The sequence below is a fragment of the Neodiprion lecontei genome, chromosome 3 (assembly GCF_021901455.1).
Source record: "Neodiprion lecontei isolate iyNeoLeco1 chromosome 3, iyNeoLeco1.1, whole genome shotgun sequence".
Classification (NCBI taxonomy): Eukaryota; Metazoa; Arthropoda; class Insecta; order Hymenoptera; family Diprionidae; genus Neodiprion; species Neodiprion lecontei.
In genome coordinates this window covers 1,503,301-1,518,468 of record NC_060262.1, presented here as the reverse complement: position 1 = coordinate 1,518,468, position 15,168 = coordinate 1,503,301, and the positions used below count along the sequence as shown (strand labels likewise).

At 44.2% G+C, this 15,168-nt stretch overlaps 4 protein-coding genes and 1 long non-coding RNA gene across 5 annotated transcripts; all 5 read right to left on the bottom strand.

Annotated features, from left to right (window-relative positions):
- Window positions 1-5,396: 5,396 nt before the first annotated feature.
- LOC107223608 (PI-actitoxin-Axm2a-like) lies at window positions 5,397-7,013 on the bottom strand. Its single transcript, XM_015663343.2, has 3 exons — window positions 6,780-7,013; window positions 6,322-6,507; window positions 5,397-5,693 (listed from the first exon to the last, which is right to left on the bottom strand). Exons 1-3 carry the CDS (start codon window positions 6,865-6,867, stop codon window positions 5,686-5,688), a joined length of 282 nt encoding a protein of 93 aa, XP_015518829.1. The 5' UTR covers window positions 6,868-7,013; the 3' UTR covers window positions 5,397-5,685.
- Window positions 7,014-10,679: 3,666 nt separating this feature from the next.
- LOC124293524 (serine/threonine-protein kinase PRP4 homolog) lies at window positions 10,680-12,559 on the bottom strand. Its single transcript, XM_046734630.1, has 2 exons — window positions 12,450-12,559; window positions 10,680-12,376 (listed from the first exon to the last, which is right to left on the bottom strand). The coding sequence occupies exons 1-2, from the start codon at window positions 12,490-12,492 to the stop codon at window positions 10,953-10,955; spliced, it is 1,467 nt and encodes a 488-aa protein (XP_046590586.1). The 5' UTR covers window positions 12,493-12,559; the 3' UTR covers window positions 10,680-10,952.
- On the bottom strand, window positions 12,548-13,220 carry LOC124293526. The gene is made up of 2 exons (XM_046734632.1): window positions 13,015-13,220; window positions 12,548-12,946 (listed from the first exon to the last, which is right to left on the bottom strand). The coding sequence occupies exons 1-2, from the start codon at window positions 13,156-13,158 to the stop codon at window positions 12,548-12,550; spliced, it is 543 nt and encodes a 180-aa protein (XP_046590588.1). The 5' UTR covers window positions 13,159-13,220.
- On the bottom strand, window positions 13,195-14,497 carry LOC124293525. Its single transcript, XM_046734631.1, has 3 exons — window positions 13,667-14,497; window positions 13,463-13,603; window positions 13,195-13,391 (listed from the first exon to the last, which is right to left on the bottom strand). Exons 1-3 carry the CDS (start codon window positions 14,210-14,212, stop codon window positions 13,254-13,256), a joined length of 825 nt encoding a protein of 274 aa, XP_046590587.1. The 5' UTR covers window positions 14,213-14,497; the 3' UTR covers window positions 13,195-13,253.
- A 1-nt stretch (window position 14,498) lies between these two features.
- On the bottom strand, window positions 14,499-15,115 carry LOC124293527. Its single transcript, XR_006903373.1, has 3 exons — window positions 15,047-15,115; window positions 14,681-14,933; window positions 14,499-14,623 (listed from the first exon to the last, which is right to left on the bottom strand). It is a non-coding gene; the product is annotated as an uncharacterized LOC124293527 (long non-coding RNA).
- Between the last annotated feature and the right edge of the window lie 53 nt (window positions 15,116-15,168).

Below are 15,168 nucleotides of genomic sequence, written 5' to 3'. Positions count from 1 at the left end.
TGCCTCCAGTAAAACTATAACCACCCATAACTTTCGCCCGTAATGCTGGCAGCGCGTTGTAGGACTGAGATGAAGAAAGAGACGGGATTATAACCGTTCGCGAAGCTCGCAGCGAGGGAGGATCATCCGAGCGAGAAATTAGAGAATGTTTCCTCTTCGCTCGAGAGGCCCGGGAAGAAAATGGACTAATGGAAGGAGAGAAAGGAGAGACTTCCGGTATTCACTATACTCCCTAAACACATCGTGAGGTACACGATTGGCCAGTGGAAATGACGCGCGGAAATCAACTTTGGAAACTGTGATCAATAACTTTTGCGTCGAGTTGAAATTTTCCCAATAAGGCAAGTGTAACAGTTATTGACGCGAGTTTAGACCCGTCAGTTGATTCTTCTGTTTATCAAAATTATAAATTTACGGCACAAATAGTGAATTTCTTCAATTGCTAGAGGGTTGGACAGAATTCGTACGCGCAGGGAAAACCTGGAAAACCGGAAAAACTCAGGGAATTTCTTACAGCAGGAAAAGGTCAGGGAATTTCGAAAATAAGACTGGAATTTTTAAGTTTCTGGAAGAAATAAACGCGTTCTTATACGTACATTACTTGATATCAAACCTCCTTTCGTTTTTGTCTTACTGAAAATCGCTGGCTGTTGTTTATAAATTAGTAGTCGGACGATAAATTAATTACTAGGTAATATCGAAGGTATTAGTATTAATAAGCAAAAAAATTGTCTTTAATCAGCGGCATATTTCTTGGAAGGTTACTGAAAAAAATCCTATTTTCAGGCTGGAACACCTGAAAAAGTCAAGGAATTTCGGGTTCCAAAAAGCGTACGAACCCTGGTTAGACACGAGAAGTTTTTTTTCTTTCTGTCACTTTAGAACCAAGGATCAAATCGGTACGATTAAAAAAGGTCGATAATCGGTACACGTACCGTAGTTATCTTGACTTTCTTACGGTTCCGTTGGAAAACCGTCGCTACAAGATGTCGATGGTTCGATTTGGTTCCTTACTTCTTCTTTTTCTTCTTCATCTTCTTCGTTTTTTTTTTTTTTTTGGGAGGATGCCGCCGGACCGATGTGTAATGTCTGCGGATAAATCCTCGGCTGCGGGTGCCTGCATGGATCCGCTCGCTGCGGATATGTGTATAGCTATATAACCGCGCTAAATAATAAATAGGAGAGGGTTTTCCAGGGGGTTCCCCGAGGGTGCCATTAGCGGGGCACGGCGCAAACCCCCCGGTGCCGCCGCCACCCGGAGCCCAACCCCCGCTGGCCCAGGGTCTAATACACTTAGGGCGCTCCGCAAGACACGTAGTCTATGGGAAAGTATGGCAAGGGGGAATTCGCCCCGCGTACAACCTCCTCATACACACACACACACACACACACACACACATACACGCGCGTGGCATAACTCCTCCGCCCCACTTGAATCCATCTCTGATCGCCATTTTCGCGAATACCCATTTTTTTCCCCTCCCTCGCCGCGGTTTTTGTCGCCTTTCGAGCTGCACGGCTCACCGTTGAATATCCATAATTTGTCGAATCTTCCGCTTCTACTTTTCGAACCAGTGAGGAATTATTTCGTAAGAAGAGCTAATGCTGTTTCGAAATTCCGCGAAATCATCGTTAGGCAAAAGTTTGATCGATCCTTTACAAGCAGGAATGGAAATTAGGACAGGGGTGAAAATCGTATCGATGAAATAATTACCTGCATTATCTCGTTGCGACGGTTTTGGGTACACTTAACTTTGATCGTGCGATTATCGTGCCTTGTGCGCACTTAAATGTAATCACCCACTCGAGCCCTGTCCCTTAAATGTACTACCGGACTCCACCACCGATGCCGGTTCAGTTTGGGTAAAAGGAAAAAGAGGGTAAAAGATAGAGGCATAGAGATGGAAGGGATCTTCGGTTAAAAATCTCTTACCCTGCCGTTATACTCGTCGAAAATGCCGCACTGTACGTATACGTGTATCATATACATATGAACCTATACCCATCAAGGTTGAAATCAGATTCGGATCACACCCTCGCTGCTAGCTTCAATCCTCAATCCCTAAAACGATCCCTCGATCGCTTCTTAATATCTCAAAAATGTAAAGGTGAATTTTGATTCGTTCCTTCTTTTGCCAGCTTAAGATGCGTGGATGCGGTGATTTGTTTTTTTTTTTTTTCTTCATTCCAAATCGTCTTCAAATTTGTTTTTATTTTTTACACAAGATTGGGAGCATTGAGGTTATTATTAATTGCAGCAGTTCTCACAACTGGTGGAACAGTGTCATTAGAGCAAGTGATAGAAAAGTCGTTTCCAGCAGGTATCGGATAACATATAATTAACCCTAATTGGTCACACTTCTGTAGAGTCGCGTAACGGTCACATTTGGTGAAATTCACCCAAAACGTGATATTTTACTTAAGAAATGTGGAAAAAAGGAATTTATTTCGCATGAACGATGACGTCGAGAGGTTCATTTCCACGACTCAGGAAGTCTATGAGGGGTTTGAAAAATGTTTGGGGTGAAATTTACTCCGAGTGACCACGTAGGGTTAATCGGTGCCGTCTGCTAATTCTTCTCCTTGGGATAGGTCAATAAGTTCGGGAAATGCCCCCATCGGCATCACCTCGTCATCAGTGTCCAGATGTAGGGGAGAGGCGGGCAAAATGTGCCCGTTACGTTACGGGAGGAATAAAGTTGGACAAAAATTACATTTCAAGCGTTATCGAAATTTTTTGCAATTTTTTACGCTACGTTCCATATTACCCGCCTCTCCCCCAACACATACCTTCGGTATGGAATGAAAAAGGAGAAGTAAGTGAGAGAAAAATGTGATTGCAATTGGTCGAATGCAGCACGCGAACATGATGCACTAGAAAATGAGCGGTCAGCGATGGCGGGGCGGGGGTTGGAGGCAGGTCGGCGGATATCGTAAGTATCAATAATTGAGCAGTGTAGGGTGGTCGGCCATTTAGCGGTCGAGCGAAGCGGACTGCCGGGGTTTTCGCTGTGTGCGAAATGAAAGGGCAGAAAGCGAGGGGGGGGGGAGGGGAGAGCTGGGACCTGCGATCCGCGGTGTTCCAGCTTCCGGAGAGTTCACCACCACCACCACCACCACCACCACCACTACCACCACTACCGACCGAGGCATGGGGTGAAATGGGGTTGGATGGGAGGCAGTATCGGAGCTCCTATCGGCGAGGGCTGGTATCGACATGTCGGTTGCAGGTACAACCAGACCTCCGCAAGGACGACGATGCGGGGAACCGTTCGTTCCACGGAAGCTGCTGGTGCATGATGCGGCTATGGCGCAAAAAAATATACAGACCCATCTGTCACTGCACATCGAAGTTACACGATTCGAAGAGTGACTTTTCGAAGTTATAAACAACCTTGGGTCGGTCTGGTGGTTTTAGTCAGAGTTAACGAGAATATTGTGTAGAGTTCTCAGTGTCGAGGTCGAAGGAAAGAGAGGGGGGACCCTCTTCCTAATATTTTTTATCATCGATGAAGATATCGTTCAAGGTTACAATGAAATATTCATTTATTGATAGATGCAAAGTGGCAATTAAAATTAAATACTCCCAAGTCTCATGTATGAGGTGAAACTTTCAATATTGACTTGGACTTGGAAAAAAACAACACTGTATCGTCGGTATTGTTCATTTATCGTCCCTCATTCGTGTGGTAGCCAAAGTCGTTGAGCTAAACAATGACGAAGGTTACACGTTAGCTCTGACAACTAAGCTAAAGCGAACCATGGTTCGATTGTTCCAAAATTCTTAATCCAGTTTAGGAAACGTCTACAAATTTTTATTCGGTTCTTTCTTCGGAGTATTTAATTGTAAGTGCCGATTTATATCTATCGCTAAATGAATATTTCATTGTAATCTTAAATGACATCTTTATTAATAATAAAATGTGTTACAGCTTTTCTGAGGAGGGCTCCTCTCAGTGTCGCAACGTCAATTTTTTACTTTGTTCCTTTCAACCTCGACACCGAGAACCTTACGCCATTTATTATCATGATAAGATCGATAAAACATTGAACAATAAAAATACTATTCTAATTATCTTCATCGGCAGAGAAATCATCCACACTTGAAAGGCATCGGGATCGATTTTGTATCAGCCTCATGACTGACTCTCTTCAATTTTCGTTCCCACGACTGTCACAATCAGTCGGAATGAATGTATACCACCAGCTTTTTTTCTCTCTCCTTGTTTGTCTCCGTGTAACCCTTTGTTCCTAGTTCCGCGACGAAGATCATCGATTTGTTCTTGACTTCGTTGCGTCGGTCAGGTTCAGTTTCATGTTTAGGTATTAATTTCAGTCCGGTATAAAATCCTCTTTCACTTTCACTTATTTCCATAAGTTTCCGAAGCCGATTGTCTCATTAATTCAGTTCCAGGGTAGAGTTATCAATCCGAAGCTTGAAAAATCGCAAAGGGTGCAGGGTGGGTTAAGTTCCGGGTGTTGCCTGGGGTGGATTGGCGACGTACCTGAGCCCGGCATCCCGGGTGTTGGTTGTTGGGATGAGAAGAGGTAGCGAAGCGTAGTCGCCGTCTCCGTTTGCGTTTTAACCCCCATTAGTGACCCTTGGGGGAGGAGGCAAGAAATGCGGTGTGAGCGAGGCATGTAGACGACGCCTAGGAAGCGCCGCACGCGACGCCGAAGGAAAACTCTCTCTCTCTCTCTCTCTCTATCTTACTCTCTCCGCTGGCAAACTCCCGGCGCGAGTTAATGCCGCATGTAAAAATGCCGGAGGGTGGTTGGCTTTATATCTACACCCTCGAACCGCCTTCATAATCGTTGTTGCGTCTTGGTGATCCGCTTCAACCGAATATTGTGCTGTATACCTACCTGCCCAAGCTTTATACCTTGTTCGAGATATTAATATACACCGTAGCGAGCGAGGAGAGGGGAGAAAACTCTCTTCCGCAAGGCGAGAGCCCAGATGCGCTACTGGAATATCTAAATAACTTCAACGTTTTAAATCGAATAAGTAATAGCCGAGATATAGACTCTCCGGGCTTGGGGAACGAGGGAGATGGAAAGAGAGAGAGAGAGAGAGAGAGAGAGAGAGAGAGAGAGAGAGAGAGAGAGAGAGAGAGAGAGAGAGAGAGAGAGAGAGAGATACTATTCTTTGGCCCCGCTGCATAAATGAGCATTCTCTGGCTCGACGATTTCGCCGCTTTATACTCTGCACTCCTTACCGCTGCTATACAATTTTTCGCTTATCTTTTTGTGCCGACAATTTATATGCGGAATATATTGCATTGTGGACAAAGTTGAAATAGACACAAACGAATTTGACGGTCGCGGATCTTCGTGACGAGAGTGAACAGAATGAAGACTTTGGTGAAATTATCAATGTTGTTTGTTTTTTTTTTTTTACTTTCTTCTTTTATTCAAACTCAACAAACATATTTTGAATGTATACATTCATAGGTAACAATATTTATAAATCGTAATCAGTGGGATAACAATTCTTATTTTCTAAATATTTTATTTTCTTGCTTTGTTCTTGTTTATCGTCTATCGTTGTCTCTTCTGCTCTTCTTTTATCTCGATGCTAACGTCGTTATTAATATAGCGGGTATTTACAGGTGGGTGATTAAGCAGCAACTGCCTGTATAGCTTCGGTAAATCTATGTGCATTAATTGTGTGCGATTGGGTGATCAATTATCTGAAACAAACGAAGAGAAAAGAATGGTGAACATCGGTGTGCACGTTGTCACAATGTTAATTATGACCGGTTTATAAAGGTGTAGTGGATGTTTGGCCTGCAGTGAAAGCTGAGCAAGCGCCTAGCTGCAGTATCAACAGAAGTGGCGGTTGTGGTCAGGTGTCAACCATGCTCGGAGTCATCCATAAAAGATGAGAGACAGCATGTGTATATACATACGCATGTATAGATATACGAATTGACGCGGTATCCATGAATATACATAGAATTCGAACGAGAAGATTCGGATAATAAAATAGCCTTGGAAAATCTCTCTCTTCGTCGCGCGTCGTTTTGTATATCATACGACTGCTGGTAGATTTATGGACGTATAATAATAACAATCACGCGAGCGATTAGCATTCCGGGTACAAAGATACAAATTTCTTCTCACCGAGAAGAGAAACAATTTAGGGCAAAAAATAAATAAATAAATAAATCGTCCTTCTCTTGGGATGTTGTCTCAAACTCGGTTGAAACCACGATGTTATTGCTCGAGTATGAATTTGCATGAAAGCGTTGCTCGATGGTTAAAATATCGAGTTACGACGCAGCTGTGGACGAATTGAAGAAACGTTTTGAAATTTACCTTTGCAAGCGTTCAGGCACTCGTCCTTGGTCAAGAAATTATTCGCGTTGCCGAAACAACCACCGTAGTAAAAGCTCACGCAGTCCTTTTTCTCGGGGTCGTAACCCCATCTCGGCATTCTGGCTCTGCATATACCAGTGACCATTGGAAGGACACAGGACTCCTTGGTTGTCGCGGGTTCCGATTCTGAGGAAAAGAAATATACGTTGTCAGAAAGTGACTGACAGTGAGGTCGGAAAGACGATTCGCCAGTGTCATAAACTGGTTCGTCTTGGTTCACTCCTCAGAGAAGAAAATGAACCCTTGGCCACGGTTTATCCAAACCAAAATACACCGAAACGAGATGCTTAACGATCTCTTCCAAACCGTCGGGATAATCTGGACCGCTCTTCTATCGTCGCAATTAATTAATCAAGACCCCGGTATACGTATATATGTATATACATTTGGAAACTCACCCTGGTAACGAAAGTCGGAAGGGAGACCGACGACGAGTCCGCAGACGCAAGCGACGATGACGAGGAAAATGACCAGGTTGGAATTCATGTTTTTGAATCAACCGTACTTTCAACAACGGACTTGAAACGGACTGGAACTCGCACTTGGCGTTCTTGATCTGTAAACTTGACGCACACGGCTGCTTCTGGTTTTACGTATGATACCTTTGAGGCTGGCTCTATGCTGGCCAATGTGACATATGCTGAGCTTATATAGCTGCCAACGAGATCTCTCGTAGTGGGAGAATCGACGGGGGAAACCCGGCTCCTCGGTTCTCAACGACCGGGGCACACTTTGCTGAAGAGAGAACGTGCTCGAAGTGCAATTGCACCTTTCGTCTCGCTCATCATTGTCACGTCTGTTTAACGATTTTTGCGAGAACCGACATCAGTGAATTAGCTCTTCAGATTTTTCTTGTATGATTGCATCATTAATGCGGAAATGTTTTGCAAACGATTAAGGTGTGATGGAATGATATTCGCAACGTCTAGAAATTTGTTTTACGGATTTAGGAAGTGCTTGATCACTTCGTGCTGTCAGATACTTCCCGTGCATTCAACATCGCCACTTTTCCGGTTGCGTATTAAGTCGTTCCTGACGCAGAATTACCTCTTGTTAATTGTTCGGTATTGAAAGAAACGAATGATTCATTTGAAATATCGGCAATTGTGTTGACGGGTAATCACACAAGTATGTATAATCCTCTGGGAAGTACCTTGAGCCTGGATTCGTGCGACGAAAGGTACGCCTACTAACGTGACTTGTGTAAAAATGTAACCCCTTGTTATATAAAAAATCCCGGAATAATATGGTGGCGATTAATCTAAAACCAGACTCGAATTTCTCAGGTATGAATTAGGAATACAGATTAAAAATCGTTTCCAAAATAGGTCTGAAAAATGCTGATTGATCGTAATAGTTTGATCGAACTACAGGCAAGGTTTTGCAGTGGTCCGTTGGGGTAAAAATATTTATGGCGAAGTCTCAGTGTTTTTAATTTCCGTATTGCATGAAAAATTCACATTGTTATACAGTATCGCAGTAATTATCGTATAGCATAAAAGTGCGAGAACCAGCGGCTATCGGGTTGCATAATGAGTAAACTGATATATGAGCTGCGCTGCGTTTTCCTGATGACAATGTAAGATTGCACCTCCAGGCAGATCCGTACAAAGGTGTATTGTAAACTTCGGTGTAATAATAATGAGCGCCCGCTTACTCTGGCCAACAATACAATGCGCAGCCCGTATTTACCTACATGTATAGAGGTGCATGCGTCTATACTCACGTTATATGTGCCAATGAATATGTACACAGAGGCACGGTCACGGAATGTGTCCACATCAACATGGCACATCGGGCGTCGAACTCTGATACGATTAATTGGGAGTTGCATTATTTCTACCAGGCTAATTCTCACAACGAGTTTATACATTTTTTTACGGCTGTCCCTTTGGCGTCGTTTATACGGTCGTTGGCTATCCTTAAACGTGAGATCGTTAGCCAAGTGCGATATTCCTTTTTTCTTGCATTGAAAATAGAATGAAAAATATTTATTGGTGAGAAAAAAGCTTCGGTCAAGGAGTGAAAAATGTATTCATAAAGCTGGTGTAAAAATTTGAAACTGATCGGTTCAGCTGTTTCCAAGAAATCTTGTTCACCGACTCTGAAAGCATGGTTTTGAAAAAAAACGCGTTCAAAGTTTCAAAGCACTTTCAAACGCTCCGGGGCGTCTTTGCAAATGTGCGCGTAACTTGGAGAATATTTGTCGGATCGACACGAAATTTTCTGTGTATATACTTGAATAATTGTACATTACAAAAGTTGAAAAAAGCACAAAAAAATTGATTTTTGAGGAATCCTGACTGCGTATAACCCCTTAAACCTAGGCGGTATTTCTCCGTTGACATGCTGAACGTGTAATCTTGTACGTCGTATATGGATTGCGAAATCTGTTCCAATAATATTGGTATACGAGTTGTGCGTTTGCTCCGTTTGATCGATCGAAATGATCCGTCGCTCGGTCGACGCAGCTTGGTTTTTTCTACAGTTATCTCGACCCGCCTACTCTACACCCACATCATAAACTTGCGCTACTGGCTCGACATGGCTTCTGGCTTGTTAGGCAGAGTCATTGACCAACTCACTCAGCGTCCTGTTCTTTCGCTGAGTACTAATCAATCCGAACGCAGCGAAGGAAGGAAGTTTCAAGCACAGGAACAGTAACGAAATGTTTTACTTGTCTCGAGAGTTGATGTCACTCCTTATTGCGTGCCAGATATCACGGCAGACGGTCGCATCGCTCCGTTGCGCAATTTCTTACTAACCGTGTCCAAGGTGCAAAGTGGGCCAGTCGACGTGACGGAGTGACGCAGTCTTGTACCTACTCGAATGTTCCCCGTAATGTTTTCACCCTTGACCAAACGTCATGCGGAACTTGTTCACCTCGATTGAAGGAAGTGGATTCGTTGAACTCGAAGTACATGAGAGAAAAAAATCGAAGAATGAAAAATGAACACAATTCCTCCGGTATTATTTGGCACTTGAAGATTTTCCACGATGACGTAAATGTTATGTGCGTATAGTCATCGGGAATCCCCGCCGTTGCGTTGCATCTTCGTTGCAGAGAAACTGTAGAAAGTCGATCGAGGCCGTTCACCGGTTATTGCATTCATCATTTATCTTGTTTTATTTCACTCTCGGTACAATGGCATTCCGACCTTGCCGAGCAAAGGGATCTGGGTGGGATGAAAAATAAGAGTGTCGTGAGTGTCAATGTGACCTAATTTTCAATCCGACTTTGATTCGATTTACCGGTTCAAATTTTTGTTTTCGATGACGAAGGCTACCAGTTGAATGTGGTTTTTCCAATTTGATCGGGATTCTGTAACACGCGTGCTTAGGCGGTTGTATTTGTTTCCAGTCGTTTCTTTCCCCTCCTATGCTGATGTTACGGGATTATATGCACCGCTCGCAAGGTGAAAGTCTAGGAGTCAGTCACCCATCCGTCGGTCTTTAATATTAACGGCATGCCTGACACTATCGTTCAAATTTGTAACCTCAGGAGGATTCTCATTAAACACGTTTGGTCAGAATGACTGTACGTGAAAAACGAACCACTACTTTTTTTTATCTTTTCGAATTCAGTTTCTACATAACTTTTGTCTTTCTCCATTTCGTTGGCTCTTTATCGTTCGATATTCCAATTCAGCCGTTAAAAGAGATGGGAGAAAAATCGTTCTACGTGTAACGTCGATCGCCTGTAAGGTGTGACGTATTTTCGGGTGAAGGCAATTGAAATTCAATCAATTTTCAATTACTTTGTGAGCATTTTTTGACCGGTTTTAAATTAATTCTATTAACACCGCGCCAATTGTAAGCAGCTAATCGCCGGCGTTAAAATGGAACGCCGTATCTCTAGACGGAAAATATTTGCCATTTGAATGCGACTCAGAGGCTTGCTTATTACTCCATCGACAGTAAATTGAACGTGTGAAAGACAACGGCAGTGGTTTACAGTCGTTTGACAAATATTTGGTTATCATACAATGATGCAATTGGCAAAGAATATCTTGGAAAAAACGATGCAATATTACAAGGCTTTAACGTTCCGGTTGCTGATCGATTTCTTTGATATCTGTTGGATCGTTATTTAGGGTGATCGCAATGATAATTGTGTGATTCCTTGAATTTCTAGTCATCGAATTATATTGTTGCATTATTGAAAATTCATGAATTTTTATTTATAATTTACTGTAGTTTGTATTAAAAAAGAAAAAGATCCGTAAATTGAGTACAATTCGTTTAGTATATTTATTAGTTTTATTATCGTATATCAATTCTATTGTATAAGTTATATTATAGATAAAATGATCGTATTCATTTTTGTTCCTTTTCTTTTCAATACAGGTGGGTTGCTGAAATCGCTGATCGATCACATCGATGGACTGAGATTCAGAAACGAATCGGTGAGTCGTCACATAAATACTTACGAATTAGTTTGAACCTGTGAATTTTTATGTGAAAAAATTTCGAATGGTTATATTTGTTCTGATCTAATTAATTCGAGTAAGCGACAGAAGATGTTTCCGGTATCGTCTCGACATCCGTTTTCAAACGGCACGCGATCGTCTTCAGTACGTGTTCAAGCCGAGAATCAAGGGGTTATCAAGTCCCAGTACTTGGTTGGCAATGTCTCTTTGATCGTCCGTCTCAGTTTTCGCTGCCTGTTTCTGCTGCTGTCTCTGCTCGGAGACTTCGAGATGTGGAAGTATCGCCGACCCGTCTGCCTCTGGAATGACAAACGGCGAGGATCTCTTCCCGTTTCGTTTTTCAATCGGTTCTTCAGACGTTGCGGAATTTTTGTCAATTATCGCGATTTTCCGTGTGATACTTTCTTTTTGATCAGGGTTTTGAGTCGATTGATCTGGACCTCCAGATTGGAGCTCTCGACTAAGTGTCGAGTGTCGTTGTTTGTATTCGGTCCTCGGAACTCGGTCCACCTCGTTTTGCGATTCTCCACGTTCGTGGACTCCAGAAATTAAACCTTGTTCATTTTTTGCACCAGAGACAAGGCTGCTCAGTTTCGAGTCCAGAAATTTAGCCTCAGAGTTCTCAGTCTGAAGGCTTACTGCTTTGGTCGAGTTCCGGTTTATCACATTGTCTAAATTCGTCGATCGTTTCACTAGATTTGCGTCGTTAACAGTCGGTGTGCTGTTGCCGACTTTTTCGTTCTTTGCAACTTGCGACAGCTGAGCTGATCCCAAAGAATTAGAAGAATTAGAATTCCTCTTCTCATCACCCTCGCGTTTCTGCCTGCCAATCCCATCGTCGTCGAATTTCTTCTTCCTGTCGATGTCGGTTAGCTTTTTAAACCGTTCCTCGTCCCTCCATTTTCCTCTCATGTCTTTGCCGAAGGCGACCTCCTCGAGTTGCTGCTCGTTTTCGTTTCTCCAGGCCTCCCGTTTACTCAGAAGCATCACTTCATCGTCGGCGAGGCTTCGGCCGTTTGCGCTTTTCCGTTCTTCGTACACCGGAGGCGTCAGAGACTCACGGACCAATCGGTTGGTCAGCTGGTTCAGGTAGCCGGAGGTCATCGGGTCGTCCGACTTGGGATTAAGCCAGGGCTGAAGCGCCACCGAGGCGCTGATTACGTCTCGTTTCACTTCATCCTTCTCTTCCGGTGACCTTCGCCGCTTCCCAGATCCGCTTGTCAGCTTGCCCGATGCGCTATAAATGACGGGTTCCTCGTAACCCGAGTCTACCGGATCCCAGGCATCTTCGTAGAGGTTCGCCCGCTTTCGACGCATCATCGCTGCTCTTCTAATCAGCTTTCTGTACTCCGGAGTTTCCGCACCACTTTCGCCACCCGCGTGCCGTTCGAGCTTGTGCTTTTTCTTGTGCTTGTGTTTGTGCTTCTTCTTATTCTTGTTGCTTTCGTGATCAGTGTGATGGTGCTTGTGGTCATGTTTCCTGTGCTTCTTTTCAACGTCCCGCACCGAGCTTCGTGCTTCGCGACGACGTGGACGAAGTTGACCGAATAGGCGATTCGAGGATGCTGAAACCGAAAAAGATGTTAGAGGTATGGTTTCATAGATGGAATTAACAGAATGGTTTTATCCTCGACTAACGTCTGTACGGTTGGTCCATGTTGAACGTCGCGTTGCTGAGCATCCCGATACTCGGTGCGTTCACTAACGGAGAGAGAGTCGATTGCGGTGTTACAGTTTCATTTGGATTGGGCACAGCGTTTTGGTACTGGAGTATATTTGCATCTCCTAATGTACTCCCTTCGTTCTTCACGCCACCAGCCTGCTTCGACTCTATATACTCCAGTAGAAGTCGCAGTTGTTTGACCTATCATGATATGTGATTGTGACAAATGTATCGAGCAAAATCCTGATTTCGAACAATCGCTAACCAGGTAGTCGTGAACGACTTGAACTTTCGTCTTCTCTTTAGTAGTGAGCGCGTTGTATTCTTCGATGAGACGTTTCAGCAATCTGACTTTTTTGTTCAGCTCGTCCAGCTCTGCGCTTTCGTTACCAATTGAAGAATCTCCGAATAAGAATTTATCCGTTCGATGTTGATGTGGTTCTTGATTATGCACCAATGGCAAAGGTGGGACCTGTTGGATGGGAAACCTTCGTTTTTATCATATTCGTAAATTGTCGCGCACTCAGGAATCATGATAACCTGTTCCGATGGTTTATCGTCGTCATCCACTCTTAACATCCACTGTAAAAATTCACGCATGTCAGGTGGAAGTGAAGCGCAAGTTTTTCGTTGAACTTCGTCGAGTATCAGGCGGCCCAGAAGCTCCATAACTCTCCTCATCATTGTTTCGGTATGCTTAACCTGAATTTAAGAATTCGGACATTGAAAATCACGGATCGCAAGTATTTAAAAACGCTCGGAACGCGTTCCCATCACACTTAAGTGTGGAATTCACTCGCCTCGTCCTCGTCCAATCCCCGACGGTAAGTTTTGTCAGTCTGTACAGCGTCCTCGGATTTATGTTTCCGGAACAATCCAGGTCCCAGGGCGACTTTTAGCGCATTGTTTACCTGTACCTAGTTATCGATTAAGATGAAAAATCAGGATAATATTGGAAGCAGACAACAAACAAGTCGAGTCAATATACCTGATCAAATATTCTCTCGACAATTTTTCCAGCCAGTTCTCCGTGTAGCGCCAAATCCATCTGAGATTCGTCCTCCATATTATCGGCGGCCAAAAGCACCTTGAATTTCTTCTTTTGGTTATCGTCCTTCGGTTTTATACTCTACAAGGACGAGTCAATTGGGTCAGAATCAGGATCGATCGATATAGAGAATTTCAAACCTACGGCAGGATCCTCAGCGTTTTCGTCAAGGACTCTCTTCGTCCCGTCAAAGGGCATCGTCTTGCCTTGATCTACGAATCGCGCGTCCTTGAATCTCGAACTTTCGTCTGGATTCCTGGCAACATGTTCCAGACCATTCTGTTCGTGAATGAAATCTCTGGTCTCGTCGCTACGTTGTTGCTTTAACCTGTTCAAATGGTGTCTGCGACTCGGTGACAATCCACGGTCAGACTTTCGCCAGTTGTAACGCGAGCGCCGGTAGTCGTCGTTTTGCTTCGACAAATCAGCATCGGCAGATTCTCTGCCTTTGAATTTTTCCCTCTGATGATCCCGCCTGATTGAGTTCCTCCGAAAATTCGACCATTTCTCGTCGCTCTCGCGCGAATTATCTCGAACATTTGGATCATCGAAACCTCGATGAATCTTCGACCGCATTTCGTCAGTCAATTCAACCGATTTTGGGTTATGTTCGAGACTGTCGTCTATCAGCCTGACGCTTCTTGTCTCCCTGGCTTTTTCTGGTTGTTTCTGTAGCGTTGGGGCGTTCATTTCCCACTCTTCAACGTTTGTCAGACCTCGTTTATCCTTGTCGCTTTGATCGGATCCGTTAGGAGCGAGCTGACCCAAGGACGTATTGTACGATGATTCCTGTTCTTCGCTGCCGCTAGGGTCCGCGTTGCGCTTAACGATCCTATGAACCGTCACTTTGTCATTACTGTAACCGTTCTGCGTGTATTCGAGGTACTTTTCGACAGGTCTCTCGGTGTTGCCGTTTACTTCGACTCGGTAAAAGGGGTCCTTGGCGTAAGAAATGGACTGCAGACTCCTGCCCAGTCTCGGCTTTGTATCGTCGTCGAAGTCGGCGGCCATCTCGTCGGGGTCAACGATTGACTCGTGGACGACGTCAAGTGGGCTCATGACCAGGTCCTGGTACCTCGACTTTTCCTCCTTTACTCCGGGCTGAAGGTAAAAGCGGGTATTCATAATATGGGTAAATTCACCCGTAAAGTCTCTTACCTTTAGCACTGCCCACTCGGTAGTTGTTCTTCCGAATGTATCGCCATCGGTGACCCCCTCGTCGACCGGATTGCTCTGCTCTATACCGCCTTTGAACATGTCGTCTGTGATCTTCAACGCCGAGTAACTGCTACCGGATGACGAAGAGGCGCTTTTGTCGTTTCCGTCACCTGTTTTCCGAGGGCATTGCGATTGCGCCGGAGCTATCACCAGGTATGTTCTCTCTCCGGAAAGTCCAGGCTGCCTCGATCCGCTGCGGTCAAGCATAGTTCGCAATGAATCTATGAAAACACCCGGCAATTTTTATCCGGTGGGATGTATTTTGGTGGATATTGAGGGGAAAGCAACTTTGACGGATTTTCTCACCTCCGGCGGACTCGTCGTCGGTCAGACTCGACTCCTGGGACGATAAATTTTCTTGGTCGCCTGTCTCCTCGAAGTATCTTTTATCCTCGGGAATTTGTTCGCGTTCGTTATCGTCAGTCGAG

Coding starts and splice junctions, on each gene's coding strand:
- LOC107223608 (XM_015663343.2), bottom strand. CDS start 6,867: ATGAATTCCAACCTGGTCATTTTCCTCGTCATCGTCGCTTGCGTCTGC. Junction 6,508..6,779: donor TTCCGACTTTCGTTACCAGG/GTGAGTTTCCAA, acceptor TCTTTTCCTCAG/AATCGGAACCCGCGACAACC.
- LOC124293524 (XM_046734630.1), bottom strand. CDS start 12,492: ATGCTCAGCAACGCGACGTTCAACATGGACCAACCGTACAGAC. Junction 12,377..12,449: donor CATGGACCAACCGTACAGAC/GTTAGTCGAGGA, acceptor TTTCGGTTTCAG/CATCCTCGAATCGCCTATTC.
- LOC124293526 (XM_046734632.1), bottom strand. CDS start 13,158: ATGATGAGGAGAGTTATGGAGCTTCTGGGCCGCCTGATACTCGACGAA. Junction 12,947..13,014: donor ACGATAAACCATCGGAACAG/GTTATCATGATT, acceptor CCCATCCAACAG/GTCCCACCTTTGCCATTGGT.
- LOC124293525 (XM_046734631.1), bottom strand. CDS start 14,212: ATGAACGCCCCAACGCTACAGAAACAACCAGAAAAAGCCAGGGAGACA. Junction 13,604..13,666: donor AAAACGCTGAGGATCCTGCC/GTAGGTTTGAAA, acceptor TCGTCCTTGTAG/AGTATAAAACCGAAGGACGA. Junction 13,392..13,462: donor TCGAGAGAATATTTGATCAG/GTATATTGACTC, acceptor ATCGATAACTAG/GTACAGGTAAACAATGCGCT.